Source organism: Schistocerca piceifrons, chromosome 7, assembly GCF_021461385.2.
Source record: "Schistocerca piceifrons isolate TAMUIC-IGC-003096 chromosome 7, iqSchPice1.1, whole genome shotgun sequence".
Lineage (NCBI taxonomy): Eukaryota > Metazoa > Arthropoda > Insecta > Orthoptera > Acrididae > Schistocerca > Schistocerca piceifrons.
In genome coordinates, this window is record NC_060144.1 from 192,068,567 (window position 1) to 192,090,594 (window position 22,028).

General features: G+C 42.9%; 2 protein-coding genes across 4 annotated transcripts in view; one reads left to right on the forward strand and one right to left on the reverse strand.

The window, feature by feature from the left end:
* LOC124805029 (GPI mannosyltransferase 2) overlaps positions 1 to 22,028 on the forward strand; it is a 256,187-nt gene that overhangs the window by 38,729 nt on the left and 195,430 nt on the right. The window lies entirely within an intron of this gene.
* Positions 1 to 22,028, reverse strand: part of LOC124805028 (dual oxidase 2-like) — a 250,335-nt gene that overhangs the window by 34,884 nt on the left and 193,423 nt on the right. For both annotated transcript variants that reach the window (XM_047265439.1, XM_047265440.1), the window contains exon 29: positions 18,720 to 18,878. In XM_047265439.1, the coding sequence (XP_047121395.1) occupies positions 18,720 to 18,878 (159 nt within the window). The remainder of the gene's footprint in view (positions 1 to 18,719; positions 18,879 to 22,028) is intronic.

Sequence of the window (22,028 nt, forward strand, 5' to 3'; positions counted from 1 at the left end):
GTGTGGCCAAGTTTTGGTCCCTGACTGGTATGATTGTATGACCAGCAAACATTACATATTTGAAGAGGTCTTTAAAGTTATTGGAATGTCAATCATGCAAGTTACGAGCCCAGGAATGAACTCTGTAGTTAATTTGTTTTTGAATATCTGTAGGTTACACCTTGACCAAACAATTTTTCTTTGTTTTTCCAACCCAAACATGGTTCGCTGGAAGTACAACATAATCATAGCATTTTTTGTTTGGTGGTTATCTAGTAACTTCATAAAAACATGTCTGTATAGAAAAGAAGCAAAAATATTGTGCTTGCATAAGGTGGCACCTATGAAAAAACAAATTTATTTGTAGGCAAACAGACACAAGAGTAAGCTTAAACGCCCAGCTCAGTAATTTACTTCTTGATGAGTGAAGGTGCGCTTAGACTCGTTTATGGATTACTGCATACTCCTGCAGTGAGTCGTCTAGATGGCATAAGGGTGGCGGAAGGCCCACAGCAACACAGCCAGCCCGAGTGGCAGTCCCAGCATACAGCTCGTAAGATGGTACAATTCTACATTTTATTTCTGTCATTATGCATTCACTGTTTTTCCGTCATTATACATATGTTATTTCTGGATTACTGTATACTCCTGCGTTCCTCCAGAAATTCCCATTTGACTTCCCACTGCATCTCTGTAATACATGGTTGCTGTTCGAACCTACTGATAATAAATGTAGCAGCCCCCGTCTGAATTACTTCAATGTCTTCCTTCAATCTGACTTGATGGGGATTCCAAATGCAGGAGCAGTAGTCAAGAATGAGTCGCACAGCGTCAAATTCGCTTTTCGTTTCCAGATGAACCACATTTTCCTAAAATTCACCCAATAAGTCAACCATCCACCCTTCCTACAACAATCCTTATGTGCTTGTTCCATTTCATATTGCTTTACAACATTGTACTTAGATATTTAATCACTGTGATACTGTCAAGCAACATGCTACTTATGCTGTATTTGAACATTACGGGATCGTTTTTCCCATTCACCTGCAGTAATGTAAATTTTTCTGTATTGAGAGCTAGCTGCCATTCATCACACCAACTAGAAATTTTATTATTAAAAACCATTCTCAAAAGCCAAGATCGCATTAAATATTTTTCATTCAAGACAACCTGTTTCGACAATCTTAACTGTCATCTTCAGGTCTTAAAATTTGTGTGTGTGTGTGTGTGTGTGTGTGTGTGTGTGTGTGTGTGTGTGTAATAAAACATGTTGATTTTTACTCTGAACCTCATGCACAAGATGTCAAGTGGATAAAAGCTCAGCATGTTATAAACATTTATCATTGCTAAAATGTTTAAAACACGCAGCGCCTTGTCCAAAAGGCCCTGTCCGTATACATACTGCTCACAGATGCTTGTTACATGATACAATATGGTATCAGTTTCTATAACTGCAATGGACTATGATGCATTTCTGGGGGAACCACTGATGTACGTTCCCTAATGCAGCAGAAACATAAAGACAGACCCTATTTGTAATATTGCTCTTGTACTGTAGTGGAACACAAATGTATTCAGGAATTTTGTGAAGAGGAGTTATACTGACCACCTCAGGGGTGACTACTGGTGTCATGGTCAGAAGTGGGGTGTGAGGTGCAACATTCAGTGTGATACTGATTATGACTGTTGTGCACTTACTTTTCTTGGAAGACTTTTCCAATTATAATTGCTGTAGAACTCAGGATTCCCACAACACTTTTATATGAAATAATTTGCAAGAATTCTGTTGAGTTAACATACTTGCAAGAATCCTATTTAGTTACCATTTTTTAAGATAAGCAAGACCTTGCAACTTACAAATTTTAGCAAATTAATGCTAAGCACGATCTTCTTTTCTTCTTTTGCTCGCGCCTTTATCCTGCGGGTCACAGGATCGGTGTGGTTAGGTATGGATTTGGCAAGGTTAATGTTAAGGGGTGGCTGGATGCCCTTCCTGCTGCCACCCTGTACCCCGGTGGGACGGAATTAGTTCCCCCCCCCCTAGCTGTCTCCATCTAGTGTAATCCATGGAATAGTGCTAATGTGTTCAGATGTCTGTGAGTCTTCTAACTGAGGCAGGAAGTGGGGATCAGCCCAGTATTAACGTAGGGGGATGTGGAAAACCACCTAAAAACCACATCTAGGCTGGCTGGCACACTGGCCCACGTTGTTAATCTGCTGGGCGTATTCGATCCGGGGCCGGCCCGCCTACCAGAGTCCAGGAAGCAGCGCATTAGCACTCTTGCCTAATCTGGCAGGTAATGCTAAGCACAATGTGTATCTAAATAAATTCTGTCTACTTCTATGGAGTGTTGCTAAACAAAACAACCTCCGATGCCGAACAAAGGGTACCTCTGGTGACGGGTCTGCGAACTCATCAACATCTACGAAACGTAGTGGTGACTGTTTTACTAGCTTCATCAACCCTCTAGGAAGAAGTGGAACATCGTCCAGATATCTTTCTGGAAAATCAACTCAGCATCCGGAGCATGTTCTTCGGTTAGATTGTGCTTCTTTTTTGGATGGTAGTACATGCATTTGGTTTTGAGGCACAAGTGTAGGTGGCAGTTCAGAAATAAGTATGCTGGTTTTACTCTGTCAGTTGAGATAGTAGAAGTTTAGTACAGTTTCCAGTGTTCATTCTCCTCTTTTGATCATCCAATGTGGGTTGTCATACAGATGGGTAGCAACAGTACTTTTGACAGTAATTGTAGATGTGGTACAGAGTCAAATGCTTGTTGTATAGTATCCTTGTGGTCCTTATGTGAAATATATGTTTGTAGATATTATGTCAACTTTAAGAAAACTACAAATGTGTGTATTTTATATTTCGTGAAGATCACATCAGCTAAGAGGCAACCCAAGGAATCTTCAACCTTCTACGAATGTTGAAGATGGCGGACGTAGACTTACGTCCAGATGGCCTCACGCAAGATGATGCCGGAAGTTTCCCGTAGATGCTACGGCCTTCATTACTAAGACAGCGTAGCAGTGTTTTGAAATGGAAAATAAAATTTGTGTTTAGTTCAGGAGGAGACATGCTTGCTAAAACATGTATAGAGAATTCCGCATAGTTTTCATGGCAGTGTGTACATAGTGTTCTTTAATAAAACAGTTTATGTCTTTGGGAAAGAAGTTAAAAGTGTTTGTGACAAATTATTTTGGAAGATAATGAATCAAAAATATTTGCCAAGGATGTGTTTAAAGAACAATGCTTGGAAGTGAGTTTTTGTTTGTTTGTTTAATGAAAGTTTAAAAGCTATTACAAAGCCAGTTGAATGTGCTGAGTAATCTCTGATGCAGCAACATCATGAAAAATTGATATAAGGTGTTAATATCAAAACATTTTGAAAAAATATGGACATGATAGAGTATATATATAGAAAGTGATTAAGTTTTTTATTTAGGAAGTGACTTAGTCATCACAAATTATGTCAATAATAATTTATTATCTTTCTCCGTCTGAACTGTAATCAGAAGACCAAACAGTACCGTCCGACTCCATGTCATTCTCAGCCGAAGTCATCACTAGATGCCGATGTTGAGGGGCATGTGGTTAGCACACTTTCCCTATCCTTGCCAGTTTTTGTGACCATAACTGCTACTTTCGGTAATCTGATGAAACCACTGAGGCAAGGCCGTTGACAATAATTTACTGTACTTGAGAATTGTTAACACACCTGCCAGAGATTTACGATAAATCGCTGATCTTGTGGTTAACTGTGATCCTTGGTTGGCATAGTAACAGCAGTCAACAGATAGAGATAATCTTTGAATTATATTATGTAATTATATTTTGAAACTAATTTTTTGAAATAAAAATATTATTCAGTGCCCACATTTTGACTGTTTTTGTTGTATGAAATGGGAAGATAGAGGACATCCAGAAGAAAGAAGAGGCAAGTAACAACATGAAGCAAAAGCAGTTAATGAAAACTCGAAAAAAGAAGAAGAGATCATTTAGGGAGGCAGAGAAAAATTTCTTTTTACAGGTGGAGTTTGTATCGATTGGACAAGCTTTCTACAAGGGTAATTCCAAAAGTAAGGTCCCTATTTTTTTATATGAGTACATAGACCTGTTTATTTCTACAATGGTTTACATCAGTTTACAGCTTGAACATTTAGCTATTTTTCAACATAATCACCATTTCTGTTGATGCATTTTTGTAGACGCTGTGGCAGTTTTTGTATGCCTATGTCATACCAGCTCGCCGCCATGCTGTTCAGAAAATTGTGAATCTCTTCTTTCACCTCGTCGTCTGAGCTGAATTGCTTGGAGCACAATTAACGCTAACAGATACTGTGAGACTCTGAAAAAACTCAAACGGGCAATTCAGAACTGGAGAAAACGGGCAATTCAGAACCGGGGAAGAGGAATGTTGAGCAAGGGCATACACATTCTCCATGACAACACTCGCCTACACATCGCTTGGCAAACCACTGCTCTCCTGCAACAGTTTCAGTGGAACATATAATCACCCACCCACCCTATAGTACTGACTTGGCGCCCAGTGACTATCACCTGTTCCCTAGGTTCAGGGTGTATACGACCCGGGAATTTTTTCATCTGGGAGAAAACCGGGAATTTTTCGGAATTCCGGGAATTTTTCATTGTTTTAGCTTTCAGTTAAATTTTTGTAATTTTGACTGCAGAATTGATTCTCTAGCAAAGAATGTTATTGTATTCTGCTACTGGAGAAATACTGCAGCAATAAAATATAAACGAGAGGGGGAAAAAATAAAACTTTAGTGGCAAAGGAAATGCGCAGTATACAACAAAACACCGTGCACGCACAAGCGTCTGCAAATAGCAAAAATATGCCAAAGGCCGTAGGGCGCAGACTAATTCTTCGTAACAATAAACTGCTTGCTATGATCATGAAGTCACAACTAACCACATTAGGTTCGTTTGACCAGTTGCCAGCGGTCTGATGCGCATGCGCAGTTGACTCGCGAATAAGCAGTACCTTCTCCCGCTTCTCGCTATTTGAAGTTTGGCTGCTAGCTGTATCGGTAGTAGCAGCAAGCAGCCAGATGTAAACGAGAAAAAAATTTCTCGCGCGCCCTAACTGCCAGATTCGCGCTTGCACAGAGTTGGATTGGATTGTTTGGGGGAAGAGACCAAACAGCGAGGTCATCGGTCTCATCGGATTAGGGAAGGACGCGGAAGGAAGTCGGCCGTGCCCTTTCAAAGGAACCATCCCGGCATTTGCCTATAGCGATTTAGGGAAATCACGGAAAACCTGAATAAGGATGGCTGGACGCGGGATTGAACCGTCGTCCTCCCGAATGCGAGTCCAGTGTTCTAACCACTGCGCAACCTCGCTCGGTTGCACAGAGTTGTCTGAGTTAGTAGTGGGGAGGGGGTTAGTCTCCACGTGACCCGTGTTTACGTTAAGTGATTTCGCTGCTTCTCTTCGTGTACAGCTCCCATGTCAAATGAAAACAAAACGGATTTCTGTGGCTTAAGCTGTCAAGTGAATTAAAATACATTCACATAATTACGGAGGGCAAAAATATAGTATTAATTTCAGTTTTCTGATTTTATTTTATTTCCAAGTTAGTAGCAGTCAAGCATTAATCGCCTTGCAGAACAATGAAGTTATTTTTGCAAGTTTGCTAAAGAAATTTGGCTTTATTAATCTTTCCGCTGAGGCAATTATTTTATTTGAAACGATGTGTTTCATTCTAGAGTATTGGCTAGTTCCAACTGTTCGCTGAATTTCAAGTGTAATTTCAAGTGCACGTTATCATCTTCTGCCATGTATGGCATTATGCCATAATAAAGAACCAAAAATGAGATCGTAGAGTACTGGTACTCCAAGAAAATTTATATCCCAGAAACCACACTGAAAAGCTTAATATCAGATGGGACCTACTTCATTGTGAATCTGGAAAAAGCCAATTTGCACCTCAAGCCGAATTATGCATTTTAGTATGGTTTACGAAAATCCAATGCTCTTTGGAGTATCCTCTGATGCCCTGTTTCTTTTATGGTGTAATGTAAGCTCTCTTAGTGCTTTATACACCACTGCAGTTGGACACGCACAATAATGTCTGTTTTCTGGCGCTCTCTGGCAACTGGTAAATCGAACCTATTTCTAACAGTCTCCGGATAGTACTGCGAACGGTGGTTATAGTCCGTGAGACGAGTGATTGGTGCTGACAGTTCCGGCGGGCAGACGGCGCTGTTGCCGAACGTGGCTCACAGCACGCGGCGCCCTGTCTGCTACACGCATTCTCTAGCAGCAGAAATAAAAGCGAGACAAAATCCAAGTCGTATTGGTGCGCGTGAATTTATTTAAAGTTGATGCTTGAAATATATTAACTCGAAAACTGATAAGAGCTATTTAGTACAAGTATCTAAGATGCTGAAACATAATAAAGTTATTTGTTAAACTTCACAACTGAAATGAAAACTATTTTCGCAAGTTGTTGAACATTAGCAGTTTTGGTTTCCATTGTTAAGTATTAGCATTATTAATTTGTTCTACTACAAGCTACAGAATAATTGGTCTGTGTATTAAGAGTTATGATCTGGTTGTAGATCGATAGCAAACTCCCTCCTTACATTCCTGAATACGTTGTAGTTACTGTAATGGAAAAACACCACTCACATCACTGTCAGAATCTGATTTGACATTGTCTTCCTCAGCACTACTCGAACTATCACTGCTCTCTGCCAGATGTATAATTAAATTTTCGATGCATTCTTCCACAACCCCTTCGGTTTTGGCCGCCTCTCTGATGGCACTTGCAGTGCTGTTTACAATTTTAGCCCACGTCTCTCTTGTCACTTTATTGATAGCTGCTGGAAGGAGAGTTTCCACTTCAGAGATCGTGAATTTTTTATTGTTTGCAGCAATGTAATTTTTTATCTGCGCCCACACTCCTTCAATTGCATTGAAGTGACAGTGGTATCGAGGAAGCCCAACGATTTCATGCCCGTGCCTTTTAGCAATCTCGTCAATTACATATGTTGGAAATTGGGGTTTCTTTTGTGCCACAATTTCGAGCAGTTCCGCCTTCCTTAAATCTTCTCTGAAATCTACTTTTCGCCGTTTCAACCACTGAATGATATCGTCTTTTTTTGCTGCCAAGGTTGGTGCCTTATCGTGAACAACGGAATGATAAGGTGCATTGTCCATAACAATCACTGATGGACTTGTCAGATTCGTCATAAGCGATGTCTCGAACCATTCTTGAAATACTACACTGTTCATTTCTTCATGGTAATCTCCCGTCTTTTTTGACCGAAACATTTTCAAGCAGTTTGGCACAAACCCTTTCGATGTTCCTGCACGTAAGACAATAATACGCCCTCCTTTGCCAACAGGCACTGCCATTGCCCCCTCGGCCGTTGCATCATTCCTGCCTCTACGTAAAGAATGGCTGGCATTGACCCAAGTTTCAACTAACCACACTATACTTTCGAATTCCACCCCATGATCCTGTGCAGAAATCTGCACCGCCATGCAACTACATCTGTCCTTTCCATTAATATTTTGCGTCCGTTAAACAGTGAATAGCTGAAGCCTATGTCTTTCAACACTGTACGCAATGAAAATTTGCTCCCTTTAAAAAGATCGTCTTTCTGAGGCGACACCTGTAATTTAGATAGAGTGGAATTTTCCCTTCTCTTATAATAGCTGTATATATGACGACGAATAGCGTCTTTCTGAAAATCGTCCAAAGCTGTCACCTGCTTATTTCTCGGTCGCTTCTTTCCTGGTGTGTGCAGCTTTGTTGTGCCACTCTCGTCACAATCTACACTATACTGTTCTTTCCCTATCTTTACGACAGTGTTCTTACTTATTTTCAATGCTGCTGCATTTCTCTTCACAACCTGAACAACAGGAATTAAGGGCCCACCTTTGTCCTTTTCTTTCTCAAAGTAATCCCTCACAGAGCACACGAATTCACGAGCCTGGGTGTGTAGCACACTTTTCTTCCTCCGTTTCACTTCTTGTGTTGGGCTGGTACTACCCGCCGCACTAGACATTGTTTACAACGAAACATAAACAAAGAAACACTAAAAACAACAAAAACGAAATAAACTGCGAATTCAACTTCAGACAAACGACGAACGACCGCACCGCCTGCACGCGAGACACTGGTAAGTTTCATAAGCGCGCGCGACCGGGTTTCAGAGCGGCAACGTGGCCCTTGCTACCCGCTCAAAGTCAGGCCGTCATTGGCTGCCTGCCTGCGGTCGCTAGGCAACGGAAAGACGCTACCGAGCCGTCAATACCAAAGACTCGTCTCCCAGACTATAGAAAAGCGTTACTTTCAAAGTAAATTTCTTTTTACGCAAGATGAAATATGTTACGTGTGAGAAAGTGGGATGGATATCTAAATCACAGAGCGTTCGAAACTGAACAGTTTGAGAACCAGCCACTTACAAGAATTTCGAGCCGAGACATTTGTCATAATTTTAAATTTACTGGCACATTTGTGTGATGTATCTTAAAGCATAACACACGCAAAAAAAGATCAATATTACATGTGAAAGCTTAGCTTCTGTTGTAGCGTGTTAATCTTAGAGACCAATATTATATGTGAAAGCTTAGCTTTTCTTGTAGATATATGGTACTGTGTACATTAATGTAAACTGTTAATTTTCCTCCTGTGTGTTCGCGCTACGTAACCAGTGTTCTTGCTATTGGCTGACTATAACACGTGTCCTATGCTCTGAATAGTTGCTGTCATCGGCTGGCGAGATCTCGTGGCTTGAGATATGACTCGCTTACAAAAGGACATCGCAACCTCGGTTTCAACGCTCCGGAAACTAACGCGCTGTGTTTGGTGCAATTTGAATTTATACTTTTGTAATACCAAAATATGCAGCGTATATGTTACTGCAAATCAAAGGTCTTTTCAAAACTTCTTTTTTTTATTAAGTCTCTTGAAAAATCTTCTCTGCCCCGTCTTTTCTTTTTTTTCCGGGAAGTTCTACACGATTGTATAAAACGTTAACCATTCAAAGGATTGATAAGTTTTACAGTTCCGAGGGAAAATTTACGGAAAACCTACCGTCACTTAGCACGGAAAAAGTGTATTTTCGCCCGGGAAAAAGCATATTTTTTAATCGGGATATCCGGGAGAAATCCAGGAATAATCCGGGAATTTTTTTTCCTTGTCCCCGTATACACCCTGAGGTTAAAAGAACATTTGGCCGGAAAGCGATTCAGCTCCGACGATGAGGTGAAAGAAGAGGTTCACAACTTCCTGAACAGCATGGCAGCGAGCTGGTATGACAAGGGTATACAAAAACTGCCACAGCATCTACAAAAATGCATCGACAGAAATGGTGATTATGTCAAAAAAATAGCTAAATGTTCAAGCTGTAAACTGATGTAAACCACTGTAAATATAAACAGGTCTATGTACTTATAAACAAAGAGGAGACCTTACTTTTGGGATTACCCTTGTACAACATCGAGCAGCAGTATATGCTGTGAGTTGGTGCTGTCACAACTTGCAAACCAGAGCTACTTTACAGAATTTCAGGATCCTCTGTGAAGTCTGATTTTGAAGCCCGCATACCATTCTTAGAATGCTATTTTGTTTACACTTTTTATCAAAAGAAGGGAATGGTTGATGATATGTTAAGAGACTTCAAGGTATCACAAATGTAGTATTGTTGGAAAGTGTATGGGGAGGGGGAGGGGTACAATAATTGTAAAGGGAGACCAAGAGATGAATACAATAAGCAGATTCAGGAGCATGAAGGTTGCTATAGTTACTCAGAGATGAAGAGCCTTGCACAGAATTGAGTAGCAAAGAGAGCTGCATCAAACCAGTCTGACACTGACAACGATGACAACAACAACATGATTTTCATGGTTATATAGGATTTTTATGTGTGTTTTTGTGTGGGGGGGGTGCACAAGTTCTGGAAATCGGGGGAATATTGCTGGGATGTCACACATCATTGGTGGCTGGGTGCAGCTGAGTATGTGCTCTGCTTCCCTATTACTGCTTCTCCCCTTTCTACCACTCCCTTCAGCTTGCAGTCAGTGCTGCCACGACTTCTTGTCCGTAGCCTAGCAGCTGCCAACAAGAGGTAGAGAGGCATGAGAAGCAGTTTGTTTGGATCTGATTTTCAGAGACTGTTGATGCAGTAGCCGGTGACAGGGGTCATGTGTGCACGAGTTGTGTCTGAGTGATTGTGGGAATGTATGTGTGCTCTCACTTTCTGACAAAGGCTGTAGTCAAAAATTTAGTTGTGAGAAAGTGATTATCTTTTCTGTGTGCCTATCTGTGCCTCAGTGATCATCTTTACGTTGAGTTGCCACCTGTCCTCATTAATATTGATTCTCAGAGTAATTGAACACGTTATCTGTTGCATGGATTGATCACCATGGTTTCATTTCATCAACATAGTGTCTGTAACATGTGAATAACTGGCCACACGAGTGGACTTCCACGATGGGCCAAAATCACAGGCTATTTCTGTGTTTATCTCTAGCGGATTGAGCCTGCCAATCTGAAGCCCATAGTTTCACTGCCTGTCAGATCTAGTCTCATTGATCTGCACGCGAGCCGGGTCTGTTTCTGTGTGGTGTAATGCGGCAGATTTTCGTGGTTTATCCATTTGACCCAGGACTATGGTGCTCGTACAGTGCGGCGTTTTATAGATATTTTATTTATTCTAGTACATTTTGGCACTTCGAAAGTAGTTTATGTATTAAAAAGTATGAATGATAAGAAGAAAACTGTGGCAATCGCTGGCTGTTTGTTTGCTATTTACTCATGTATTTCTTGAAAGAAAAATCACACAGTACCTGTAAAACAATAGACATAACAAAGTGGGTAATAGCCAATAGCAACGGACGTAGTAGAAACAATACTTTATTGGCGGTCACCTATAGTGTTGGTTTACACAATTCTTCCCTACCTTATACACTTCTTTCAAGGGGCCTACTTCTTTCTGGGGCTGTGCATGAAATCAGTGAAGATATTTTAAATCTCTTGTAGCTCCAATGAAATTCTAATTTTTGTCACCAAATGTGTTTCGTTTTATTGAAATAAAAGAAGATCAGTGGTCTTAATGAAACATAAACACGATTTTGCTTGCTTTCTTTATCCAAAAACAGTTCATTACAAAAGATGTTGATGTTAATATTTAAGATTTTTGCTCACATGTTTAGAAATACAGAAGTCCTAACATTTTTTGTCAATTTATGTCTTTACTTACCCTTGATATCTCAAAATGTGTCAGGGAAAAATGCTACAACTTGTCTGGAAATCAAGGAAATATCAGGGAATTTCACTTGGGGAACTTGTGGCAACCCTGTACATACAGCTCAAACAGTTTTGATGAAAATGACAAATTGAGATTTCTTTGAATCTGTGTAAAAATGAGCCAGCAGGTTGTTAAATAGTAGCTTACCCATGATTTTGCATTGGCTTAAGAGTCATTGGTAAAAAGTGTTCTTTTATGTAGTGAAATGAACGCTTAAGTTGTAAGAATACTGGATAGTATAGATTTCATAATTTCTCCCAGTTAGACAAATTGAGGAGCTTGAAGAAAGTGAAGAACAAAGAGGAATGGTTGTTTTGCCATACATTGGTGGTATTTCTTCGAAAATCGAAAAATTATTGGATAAACATAGTCAGACATGTCTTTTATCTGTCAGTGCTTTTTTAGTCTTAGTGGAAGGTGGTCTTGGTTTAAGTAGGCCTGTTGTCTATAATATCCCCTGTAGCTTTGGGACGTCATACATTGGACAGACTTGTCACACTGTGGACAGATGCATGGAATATTGATGACACATGTCTGGACCAGGCAGAGAAATCTGCAGTGGCCAAGCATTGTCACAGTACAGGACACTGTGTGGAATATGTGTCTGCTGCATCTGAAGATGTCTGTCAGTTGTGCTGACGAAATACTGTGGAATTTTCACTTCAACATTAGACATCTTCACCGAGAACCATACTAACAGTTTTACATTTTTTTTTCTAATGACATGCAGATCATCCTTAATTGCCATTATCCTAAAATTATCATTTATAATTGTAGTAACACTGTTCACGTTTGCGTCGCACTTCACTTAGTGTAGACCAGGACTGTGTCCTAGGCATGCCCGATGTTAACTGACTGGGCATGGCCCGTGCTGCCGGAGTTGTAGTTGTTGTTGTTGTTGTTGTTATGCCAGCAGACGTCGCGTCCGAATTCTCGCGTGCCCTCTGGTGGACGGGACTCTGCTTGCAGCAACTACTGTCCGTGACGCGCCGTGCCAATGTGCACCTCCCGCGATCTTTCCGGTGGCTACTGCACTCCTCCTCCTTCGGGGGGTGAAGCCACTGTGATCCACTGCGGCGGAAGGTGGAGCGTCGGGCAGGAGCGATGACCTCCACATCCATTGGATGGCCGGAATCGAGGGGATCTGCCAACCCTCGAGCCGGAACCTTCGAATACGGCTGGAAGTGACTCACACGAAGAGGCCCCCGTCGTCCCACAACCGGAGCCCGGGACAGAACGGGCGACAAGCTGTCGAACTCCGGATCCTGTTCCACCTCGGGAGGGGCAAGACCCAGTGGCGGGGACGAAGGGGAAGGGACGACCACAGGTGAACCAGCCTCCTGAGAAACCGGGCCTGCTAGGGGGGCCGGCTCTCGCTGGGGCATCTCGAACGATGGCGATGCCGGTGCTGGAGCTACTGGAGGCTGCCAAGGCTGAGAACCATCGCAGTGCGGCAGAGTCACAGCGGGGAGAGGGGGTAACGTCCCCTGTGAAACCAACACAGGTGCCGGCAATGGGGAAGCCGGTGTCAGAGAGGTCGGAGGGTGGGTGCCCGAACGTGGACGTAGCTGATTTTGGTGACAACGTACCACCCAATCCCCCGCCTGCAAGGTATAGAGCCGGCGGCCATTTCGGCGCAGGACCACCGCCGGTATCCAACGTGGATTGCGACCAAACCCACGGGCCCAGACCGACATACCCAGTGGAAAGCCAGGTACTCCGTTTTGTGAAGAATGGCGAGGACCAGGCCGGAGGAGGTGCAGCAGAGTCCTAGGTTGACGCCCATGGAGGAGCTCTGCGGGGCTGCGTTCTCCCATTGATGTGGTCCGGTATGCCGTCAAGAAAAACGTCAATGCTTCCTCCGCAGGAAATTCGTGCACATACTTTTTCATCTGCATCTTAAATGTGCGCACCATGCGCTCGGCTTCCCCATTCGATTGTGGATGGAAGGGGGGACAGCAAACGTGCCGAATACCGAAGCGCCTACAAAAATCCTGGAAGGTCTGCGAAATAAACTGCAGTCCACTGTCCGAGACCAGGGTGATTGGCATACCTTCCACAGAAAAGATTTTTGCTAGTGCCTGGATTGCAACTTCTGAAGTGGTTGAGGAGCAGCGAACCACATATGGGAATCGGGAATAAGCATCAATGACAATGAGCCAAAAGCCATTGAGAAACGGGCCCGTAAAATCGATGTGAACACGTTCCCATGCTTGGGTTGCCGGCGGCCATGAAGAGAACGCTGCCCTGGGAGATGCTTGTTGGCTCGCACATTGGGAACAGGCGGCCACCAAGTGCTCAATTTCTCTGTCAATACCGGGCCAGTACACATGTCTGCGAGCCAAGGTTTTAGTACAGGAAACACCCCAGTGCCCCGCATGTAATAACGTGAGGACCTCCCTTCGTAAACTTGCAGGAACAACCACGTGAGGAGCTGTATCATCGGTAGCCAGAAGGAGAACTCCTTCCAAGACCAAGAGGCAGTCTCGTAGAAGAAAATAATTACGAAGAGGGGCCTATTACAAAGAGGGTCCGAGGCCCGGCCCGGAGGGCGGGATGACCACCCCTGCTGAATGAGGCGAACTACTTGCCGGAGAACCGGGTCAGCCGCCGTTTCCCTGGCGACTCGAGAACTAGTGATCGGGAAGCCATCAACCGCTTGGCGGGACGCCACATCCAAATGAAAACACATAATCTCCTCTCGATCGAACGTAGGATCCGGGCCCACCGTAAGACTGGAAAGAGCGTCGGCGTTGGCATGCTGTCCTGTAGGGCGAAAATGAATGTCGTAATGGTACTTAGAGAGGAACAAGGCTCAGCGCTGTAGTCTGTGGGCCGCCCTATCCAGAATCTGAGAGGCGGGGCCAAATAACGATATTAACGGCTTGTGGTCAGTGATTAACTGAAACTTCGTGCCATACAAGAAAGGGTGAAACTTGGTAACAGCGTAGACAATGGCCAAAGCCTCTTTTTCCACCTGGGAGTAATGGGCCTGCGCGGGACTAAGCGTTTTAGATGCAAACGCCCGTGGTTGCTCGGAACCATCTGCATTGCGATGGGCCAGGACCGCTCCCACCCCATACTGCGAAGCATCTGTAGCCAGGACCAACGGCTTATGGGATCAAAAGTAGCCAAACAAGGGGCTGACGTGAGGAGGTCCTTCAACGAGGTGAACGCTCGCTCACATGCAGGCGACCAATCAAAAGGAACACTCTTGGGCAGAAGGCAGTACAGGGGGTGGGCTATAGTGGAAGCCCTGGGAATGAACCGGTGGTAATAGGCTATCTTGCCTAAAAAAGCTTGTAACTCTTTCAGCGAAGCGGGCCGAGGAACGTTGATGATACCTTGGACCAAACTTCCTAGTGGCTGGATGCCGTGCCGAGGTATGGTGTAGCCCACATACTCAATGGATGGTTGGAAGAAGGTTGGCTTATGCAGGTTGCAACGCAAGCCCACAGACCTGAATTTGAGAAAGAGGGTGCGAAGGTTGTGCAAGTGTTCCTTCGTGCTGCGGCCTGTGACAATTATGTCATCCAGGTAATTAATAAAATGAGGGATTGTCGACGTGACATGCTCAAGATAACGCTGGAATATCGCCGGGGCACTGGATATTCCAAAGGCCAACCGCTGGTATTGGTAAAGGCCAAACGGGGTGTTGACGACCTCTAGCCGTTTGGAGTCCTCATCAAGTGGTATCTGATGATAAGCCTCCGACAGATCGATTTTCGAAAAATATTGGCCTCCTGCCACGGCAGAGAACAATTCATCAGCACGAGGCAAAGGATAGGTGTCCACCACCAATTGGGAATTAATGGTGGCCTTGAAATCGCCACAAAGACGTAATTTTCCTGAGGGCTTCCTTACAATAACGAGGAGCGAAGCCCACTCACTGGAAGAAATGGGAAGAACGACCCCTAGGGCTGTCAGCTGGTCTAGCTCTTCCTTTACCTGAGGGCTGAGAGCCAAGGGGATCTGCCTCGCGCGTAGAAAACGCGGGCGAGCCGACACCTTCAACGTTAAGTGAGCTTCAAAATCTGAAACACGCCCCAGGCCCTCCTCAAAAATATCTGGAAAGTCAGAGATCAAAGATTCCAATGATTGATAGGGAACGTCTTCGGAGACCAACTGTATGGTGTCAGCGATAGAAAAACCGAAAGCTTGAAAGGCATCCAGGCCAAAAAGGTTAGTGAAGCTCGCATCACTGACAACAATAAAAGTAATAGGCCGAGTGACTGATTTGTAAGTCACGTTGGTAGCCAGCGCGACCGAACTGACACCTCGATAAAGAGTTTGCGTGCCGATGTGTCGGGAGCCTGGCCCGATGAAACTTCCTGAATGTCAACGTCCATGTCCTCTGTACCTGCTTCCTTCGATTCTTTTGAGGCTGAGCGGCAAACTTTAGCAATGTGACCTTTTTTATTACATTTGCGACAAACGGCCCAACGCTGGGGGCACTCTGACCGATCATGATGTATATAGCACGACGCACAGGACGGCAACAGGGGCCGGCGGCCGGAATTCTGTTTACGCGCCGTGCGGAAGCGGCCGTAACGGCCGGATTGTACCGCTCGCACGTCGTCCAACCCGGACACAGTGGACGCGGCCGCGCCGCCCTGAACCTCCGCGACATCGCACCACGCTTCCAGCTGTTGACCTGCTGCGTGAGAGACTTCATACAATTGAGCAATGGACAGGACTTCCTCGAGGGAAGGGTCTTCTAACTGCAGGGCCCGTTGCCGGACCTCCCTATCAGGGGCTGAACGAACAATGACGTCGCGTACCATAACGTGGGCATACGACTCTCGCGACTGCTCCATGACAAAATGACACTTGCGACTAAGACCGTGCAGAGTAGCGGCCCACGCACGGTAAGACTGATGGGGCTGTTTCTTGCATTGATAGAACTCGACCCTGGCTGCCACAACATGCGTGTGGCGGCGATAATAAGAAGACAGCAATGAACACAATGCGTCAAAAGACAAGGACGAGGGTTCCTGCAACGGCGCTAGCTGCCGCAAAACTTGATACAGCGAGGGAGATATCCAAGACAAGAAGAGAGCACGACATACCTCCGCATCGGCAACATGAAATGCCTGGAAATGCTGCCGAAGGCAATGTTCATATGCGTCCCAATCCTCCGCCGTCTCGTCATACGGGGGAAAGGGAGGAGGGAACTGCGCCGGAGCAGACGGCGTGGAGAGCAACGCCGGAAGCACTTGTTTCATGGTGGCCATGAACTCCGTCTGCTGTGCAACCAAAACCTGCACCAAATCCTCCAAGCCGTTGAGAAGCTGTGAAACCGGAACAACGACACAACACGCGAAAGAACGACCCTACTCGTCGCCAATTGTGTAGTAACACTGTTCACGTTTACATCGCACTTCACTTAGCGTAGACCGGGACTATGTCCTAGGCATGCCCGATGTTAACTGACTGGGCACGGCCCGTGCTGCCGGAGTTGTTGTTGTTGTTGTTGTTATGCCGGCAGAGGTCGTGTCCGAATTCTCGCGTGCCCTCTGGTGGACGGGACTCTACTTGCAGCAACTACTGTCTGTGACGCGCCGTGCCAATGTGCGCCTCCCGCGATCTTTCTGGTGGCTACTGCAATAATATCCAGCCAGGTTCCCAGATTGCTACCTTTCTATTGCTGCCTTTCTTAGAAGATTCTCTTTCGTCTTTCTTATTTTAGGCACGCTCCAGTTCCTTCAGCAGTAACACTAATCGCAAGTTATTTCTGGTTGTGAGCACTTTCATCAGCCACTAGTTCCTGCTTGCATGAAACGAGATTCAAGAAAGTCAAATTTCTACATTCTCACACGTGACTTGTATAAAATATCCAGCTGCAAGAGTTCGACATGAGTCTGGCTTACACAGTGCGAAATATTTTTATTTTTAAGCCAGAGCACAATATCTGCTTTCAGTGCTTGTACTTGGTGTTTTGTAAGTAACAGCTGAATGATAGCTGGAATGGTAATTACATTGACCTACTGTGAAGCAAGGTATAGCAAGAATTGTTCAATGAACCATTTCTTGAAACTGACAACGTTTATTTCTGCATAGTTGTCTTTGCTGTATTTCTTGCACCTAAATGCAGGTTTACAGTCAGTAACAATACCAGAAGAAGAGCCAGCATGCAGAATGAATATCGGAGAACATTTTCCTTTGGCAACTTTAAAACTGCCGGTACCATCACTCATTTTCCCACAGGTATTAATCGAATGATTCTGATTCACCCACATTTCCTCAAGGTAATGCACTGTTGAACTACCCCTTATTCTTCTATCTTGGATCTTTGAGGGATGTGGTTTGTGTTGCACTTACCCCACTTCTTTCAATTAGAAACTTTCTTCTTGACATATTTGAAACCGATGTCTCTTAGAATTCTTTGCATTGATGAAGTGCTATCTTTGAAGCTAATTTTCTCATGCATAAATTGTGACAAGATTTTGTAATGTAAGCTATTCACTACTTATATACATTTCAAACATGGAGCACTTCAAAATATCATTCTCAAAACTATTCACTTGTGTTTTTAGGTTTCTTAAGATTTCAGTGCTTTCCAGGTGACAGGGAACCACATTTTCCTGGGGTTTCTGCAGCTCTGGCACTTTAGCTTACTATTCTCTGTATAGTTCCCTTGCCAACACATGCTTCTGCAGATCGTTCTCGTGTCTTCAGAATGTCGAAAGCAGGAGTCCCGCTTTCAGATTCATGTTTGAAAACTTTATAAACACAGCAAATAAACCTACTCACCTCTTGTGAAGCATTTTACATTTATTGCCATCACCTAACACATTTATTTGGAAATCTCAATAAAATATTTACAGACACACATTCACAGCTATACTACTACAAGGAAATAACATTGACTTCTGAATCAATGATTCAGTCACTCTGTGAATTGAACTGTATTGCTGTGAAGTACAGAAACAGTGCTACATGTGGAAGAGAGATTCTCGCAGTCTAGGTGTAACTCGTGGCTAGCCGCTTGGAGTGAGAATGAACCTTATTGGCTGTTAGCCGTTAATGGTGGGGAAAGTGCAGAACCCCTTCAAATTGAGCAGCCTTTCTACATGACATGAACTATAGTACCAGTAATATTGCACGTGTGAAGTGGCCACTCTCCAGTCTCGAGTATTACAATATTTGAGACATGCTACTGTCGTCCACCCAGTAACACAAGTCCCAATGCGATCTCCATAAGATGACCACCTCTTCAGCATTGATCTTCAATGAAATTTTGTAGGATCTACCAAACTTGATCCAGCTGCCTACTCAAGTAATGTGTATTCCGCGAGTTATCTTGACCCCCAAACATAACTTTCCATTTCTCCCATTTTGGCAGAGAAGTCAGTATGTAAAAAACTAAGGAAATTCAACATGATCATCAAATTCAAAACAATTACTCAAGGAAAAGCCTGAATATGAAGTGTTGTAAGACAATGAAACTTACCTTTTTACAGCTTGAAAAACGGTTAGAGTTAGCTCTGAAGACAATATCTTTAAGAATGGAGGCAAATGGTGTAACTCCAATTCCACCTCCAATGAGGACAGCTGTCTCGTATCTGTACCAGTCTTGATGACTTTCACCAAATGGTCCCTCGATGTGCACCTGTGAAAACCGAATTGCATTTTCTTACTTTTTTGTAAAGTTTAAACACACAAAAAGAGGATCAGTGATCAAAAACAGTAGAAACCAGTGCAATACCTTCAAGTAAGAATTAATAATGAATATTGTGTTGTTATCATTATCTTCATTATTATTATTATTATTATTATTATTATTATTATTATTATTATTATTATTGTTGTTATATTCATATGTTCACAATGTTAACTAAATGATGATGTGATAAAATTGGTACAGAAACATTGTCGCCAACCATTTCTAATTATATAAAAAGACATTTTCACTTTTTTAAAAGTATATGTACATCAGAAAATGGATGTAAAATCCACATAGTTGCTACCTTACCATCCATTGTATTGCTTTTTATAGCAAAAACGGGCTAGGCATTTTGTTGTCATATATACACTATTGCACAAATAGTACATAAAACATGTAATTGATAAGAAATGATAATACACATTTTTGTTTCCCCATATCTCGGTGGCTGAACGAATGAACAAACTTTATTAAGTTAGTGAAATTATGTAGATACTAGCTTCTAGCTGGTAATTATCAGTGCAAATAATCTGTTATTGAATCATTCAGTTAGAAGGAGCTCATTATTCCACTGTAAAAAAAAAAATAATAATCAGATACAGATGTGAGTGAGGATGACGCATCAGTCACACCCAAGGATGAGCCCTCTCCTCCTAGCAACTTCCAGCATCACATTCACACATAACACTGCATCCAAAGACTGTGTATAGCTTAAAGAGTGACAGGCTTTTCATGCTACTGTAAGGAGCATTTAGAAGTATATGCAAAATCTGAAGTGAATGTTACTATATGGAGAACACTACACTGTAAAGAGAAGAAACTCATTTCTCGATAAACAATTTGACATAACATGCATGCACCAGAGCAAATACCCATAGTTACAATTAAATAAATACAATGATAAGAATTATTGTAATAGGCCTACTATTGCACTTGGCTATGAATGTGGAGGCTTACAAAAGCTGACATTGGCCAATGTAATTGAGAAAGTTCTTAAAGCATTACAGTATATGTTTCCTTTGACATTCTTACTTTCCAAAAATACTTAAACATTTATTCTTCAGAGAGATAGGTGAGTTGAATTTCGCTCATGCCAATGGCTTGTCATAGTGAAAATATGACATAATGACATACATGCCTACCACTTTTAGCTGAAACTGCAATTGTTCTATTTCTAAAAAAAGCACTCAGTAGAGCCTAACCAAACAAAAGATTATACAATGATTATAACACGGAAGAATTATCAACAAACAGAAGATTAACTAATAAAGATAAAGCTGCTCATCAAAATAGTACAGTTTTGTTTGTAGGATTGACAAGTCATACCATGCTAGTCATTCATTTTGTGCATTTTGTTTGTAATTTAAGGAATAAAGGTAAAAACTCTGTGAAGAACAAAGCTACATAGTTACTGAAACACAGGCGTCTTCCCCCCCCCCCCCCCCCCCCCCCCCCCCCCGGACACACACACACACACACACACACACACACACACACACACTCTCACTCACTCACTCACACTCTCTCTCTCTCTCTCTCTCTCTACTGTATGGCTACCGGTATATTTTACTTGTTCACTACGTGGTGCTGTTGCTGCTGAGATGAGGTGTTGTGTTTGGTGTAAAAGAGGAGAGGAGGTGGAGAGTGAGAGGGAGTGTTGGAGACTGGCATCTGATGGCTGGGAGGGTGAGGCAGCAGGTACACAGGACAGGATTGTAGCATTGGCACTGGTAAGCTCATTCTGTATGCAGCACGCAATTATGTGGAATAGTAGCTTTGGGGAGTGGGGGGTGTTACAACAGAGGAAAAAGAGACTGCAGGAAAGAGGATGTACAAGTAAGATAGGTGAAGTTAATCTCAACGGCAGTAGGTGGGGGTGGGTTTGGAGCTAGGCTCTAGCAGAGACTGAGGCTGGAAGATTACTGTTTTGAAGAATTTGTTGCAAGAACAACTCTCAGCTATGTAACTCAGAGAAGCTGGTATTGGAAGGAACCAGACGCCACAGTTGTGATGCAACTGCTGAAATGGAGCGTTTATGCCCACCAGTGTGTTTGTCACTGGGTGGTCAATTCTGCTTTTGGCTTGTTGTCAATGGACATCCGTTTGGGTGGACAGATGGATGATGGTCATGTTCACATACAGGGCTGTGCAGGAGACCTGATAGATGATGTAGCTGATTTCATGTGTGTCCCTAGCATGAATAGAATTGTATGTGGTTTGGTGGAGTTGAGGTAGGAGCAGGGTCTTCCATAGGGACATGACCAATGTATTCAGGCAGTTGGTAGTGTGTGTGGCATATTGATGGCCCAGAATATTTTATATGTTGATAGAAATGGGAAGGATTGTGATAGAATGTTACTCATTTCTGGGAAATGATAAACAGACCAAGTTCTGGTGAAGGTTCAGTTGCTTCAGCCTGGGATGATATTGGCTGATAAGGAGGGTGCTCCTTTAGAACCAATTCTTGGGTTTGGTTGGAAAATCAAAAAATTTCATAATGTTGTTTCTGTGCCTTTCAACTACTCAACTAAATCCTTTGGAGTAAGTCTGCATATTTTTGCCACTTGTAATGAAGGCTTTATTAACGTTATTAATATGAGGAGGAGGTGATGAATGCTTAAGAAAAGTGGAACAAATCTTCATGTCACTGAGGGATTGTAACCCTGACCTTCACAAATGTAAAAATAGAAAATATGTCTTCTGACTTATAAGATATCAGGAAGCATTTTGATGGTAAATGCTTTTTGAGTTAAGGACCTTCCACATATTTCTGTGAACCACCAAGCACCTGCACAGCATGAGGTGGAGCTGTTTAGTTGGTGTCCAGGTATGACAATTGCCTCTATGTTAAAGACAAAGTACGTGAAATTATGTGGCAAATGATGTGTGTATTAGTTTAGTTTTATTGTTTATAAATGTGTGTTTCATAAATACTCTTTAATTTTCCACTTAAAATTATGAATAATGTTATTTGTAGCCAGTCTGTAAACACTAAAGTCCAGAGAGAGGTTACAATTCTATAATATTCAATTAATGCTTGATGAGGCATTTCTGCTTCATGATTTGTGATAATTCTAATGTGGAGCAGCTAGTTAT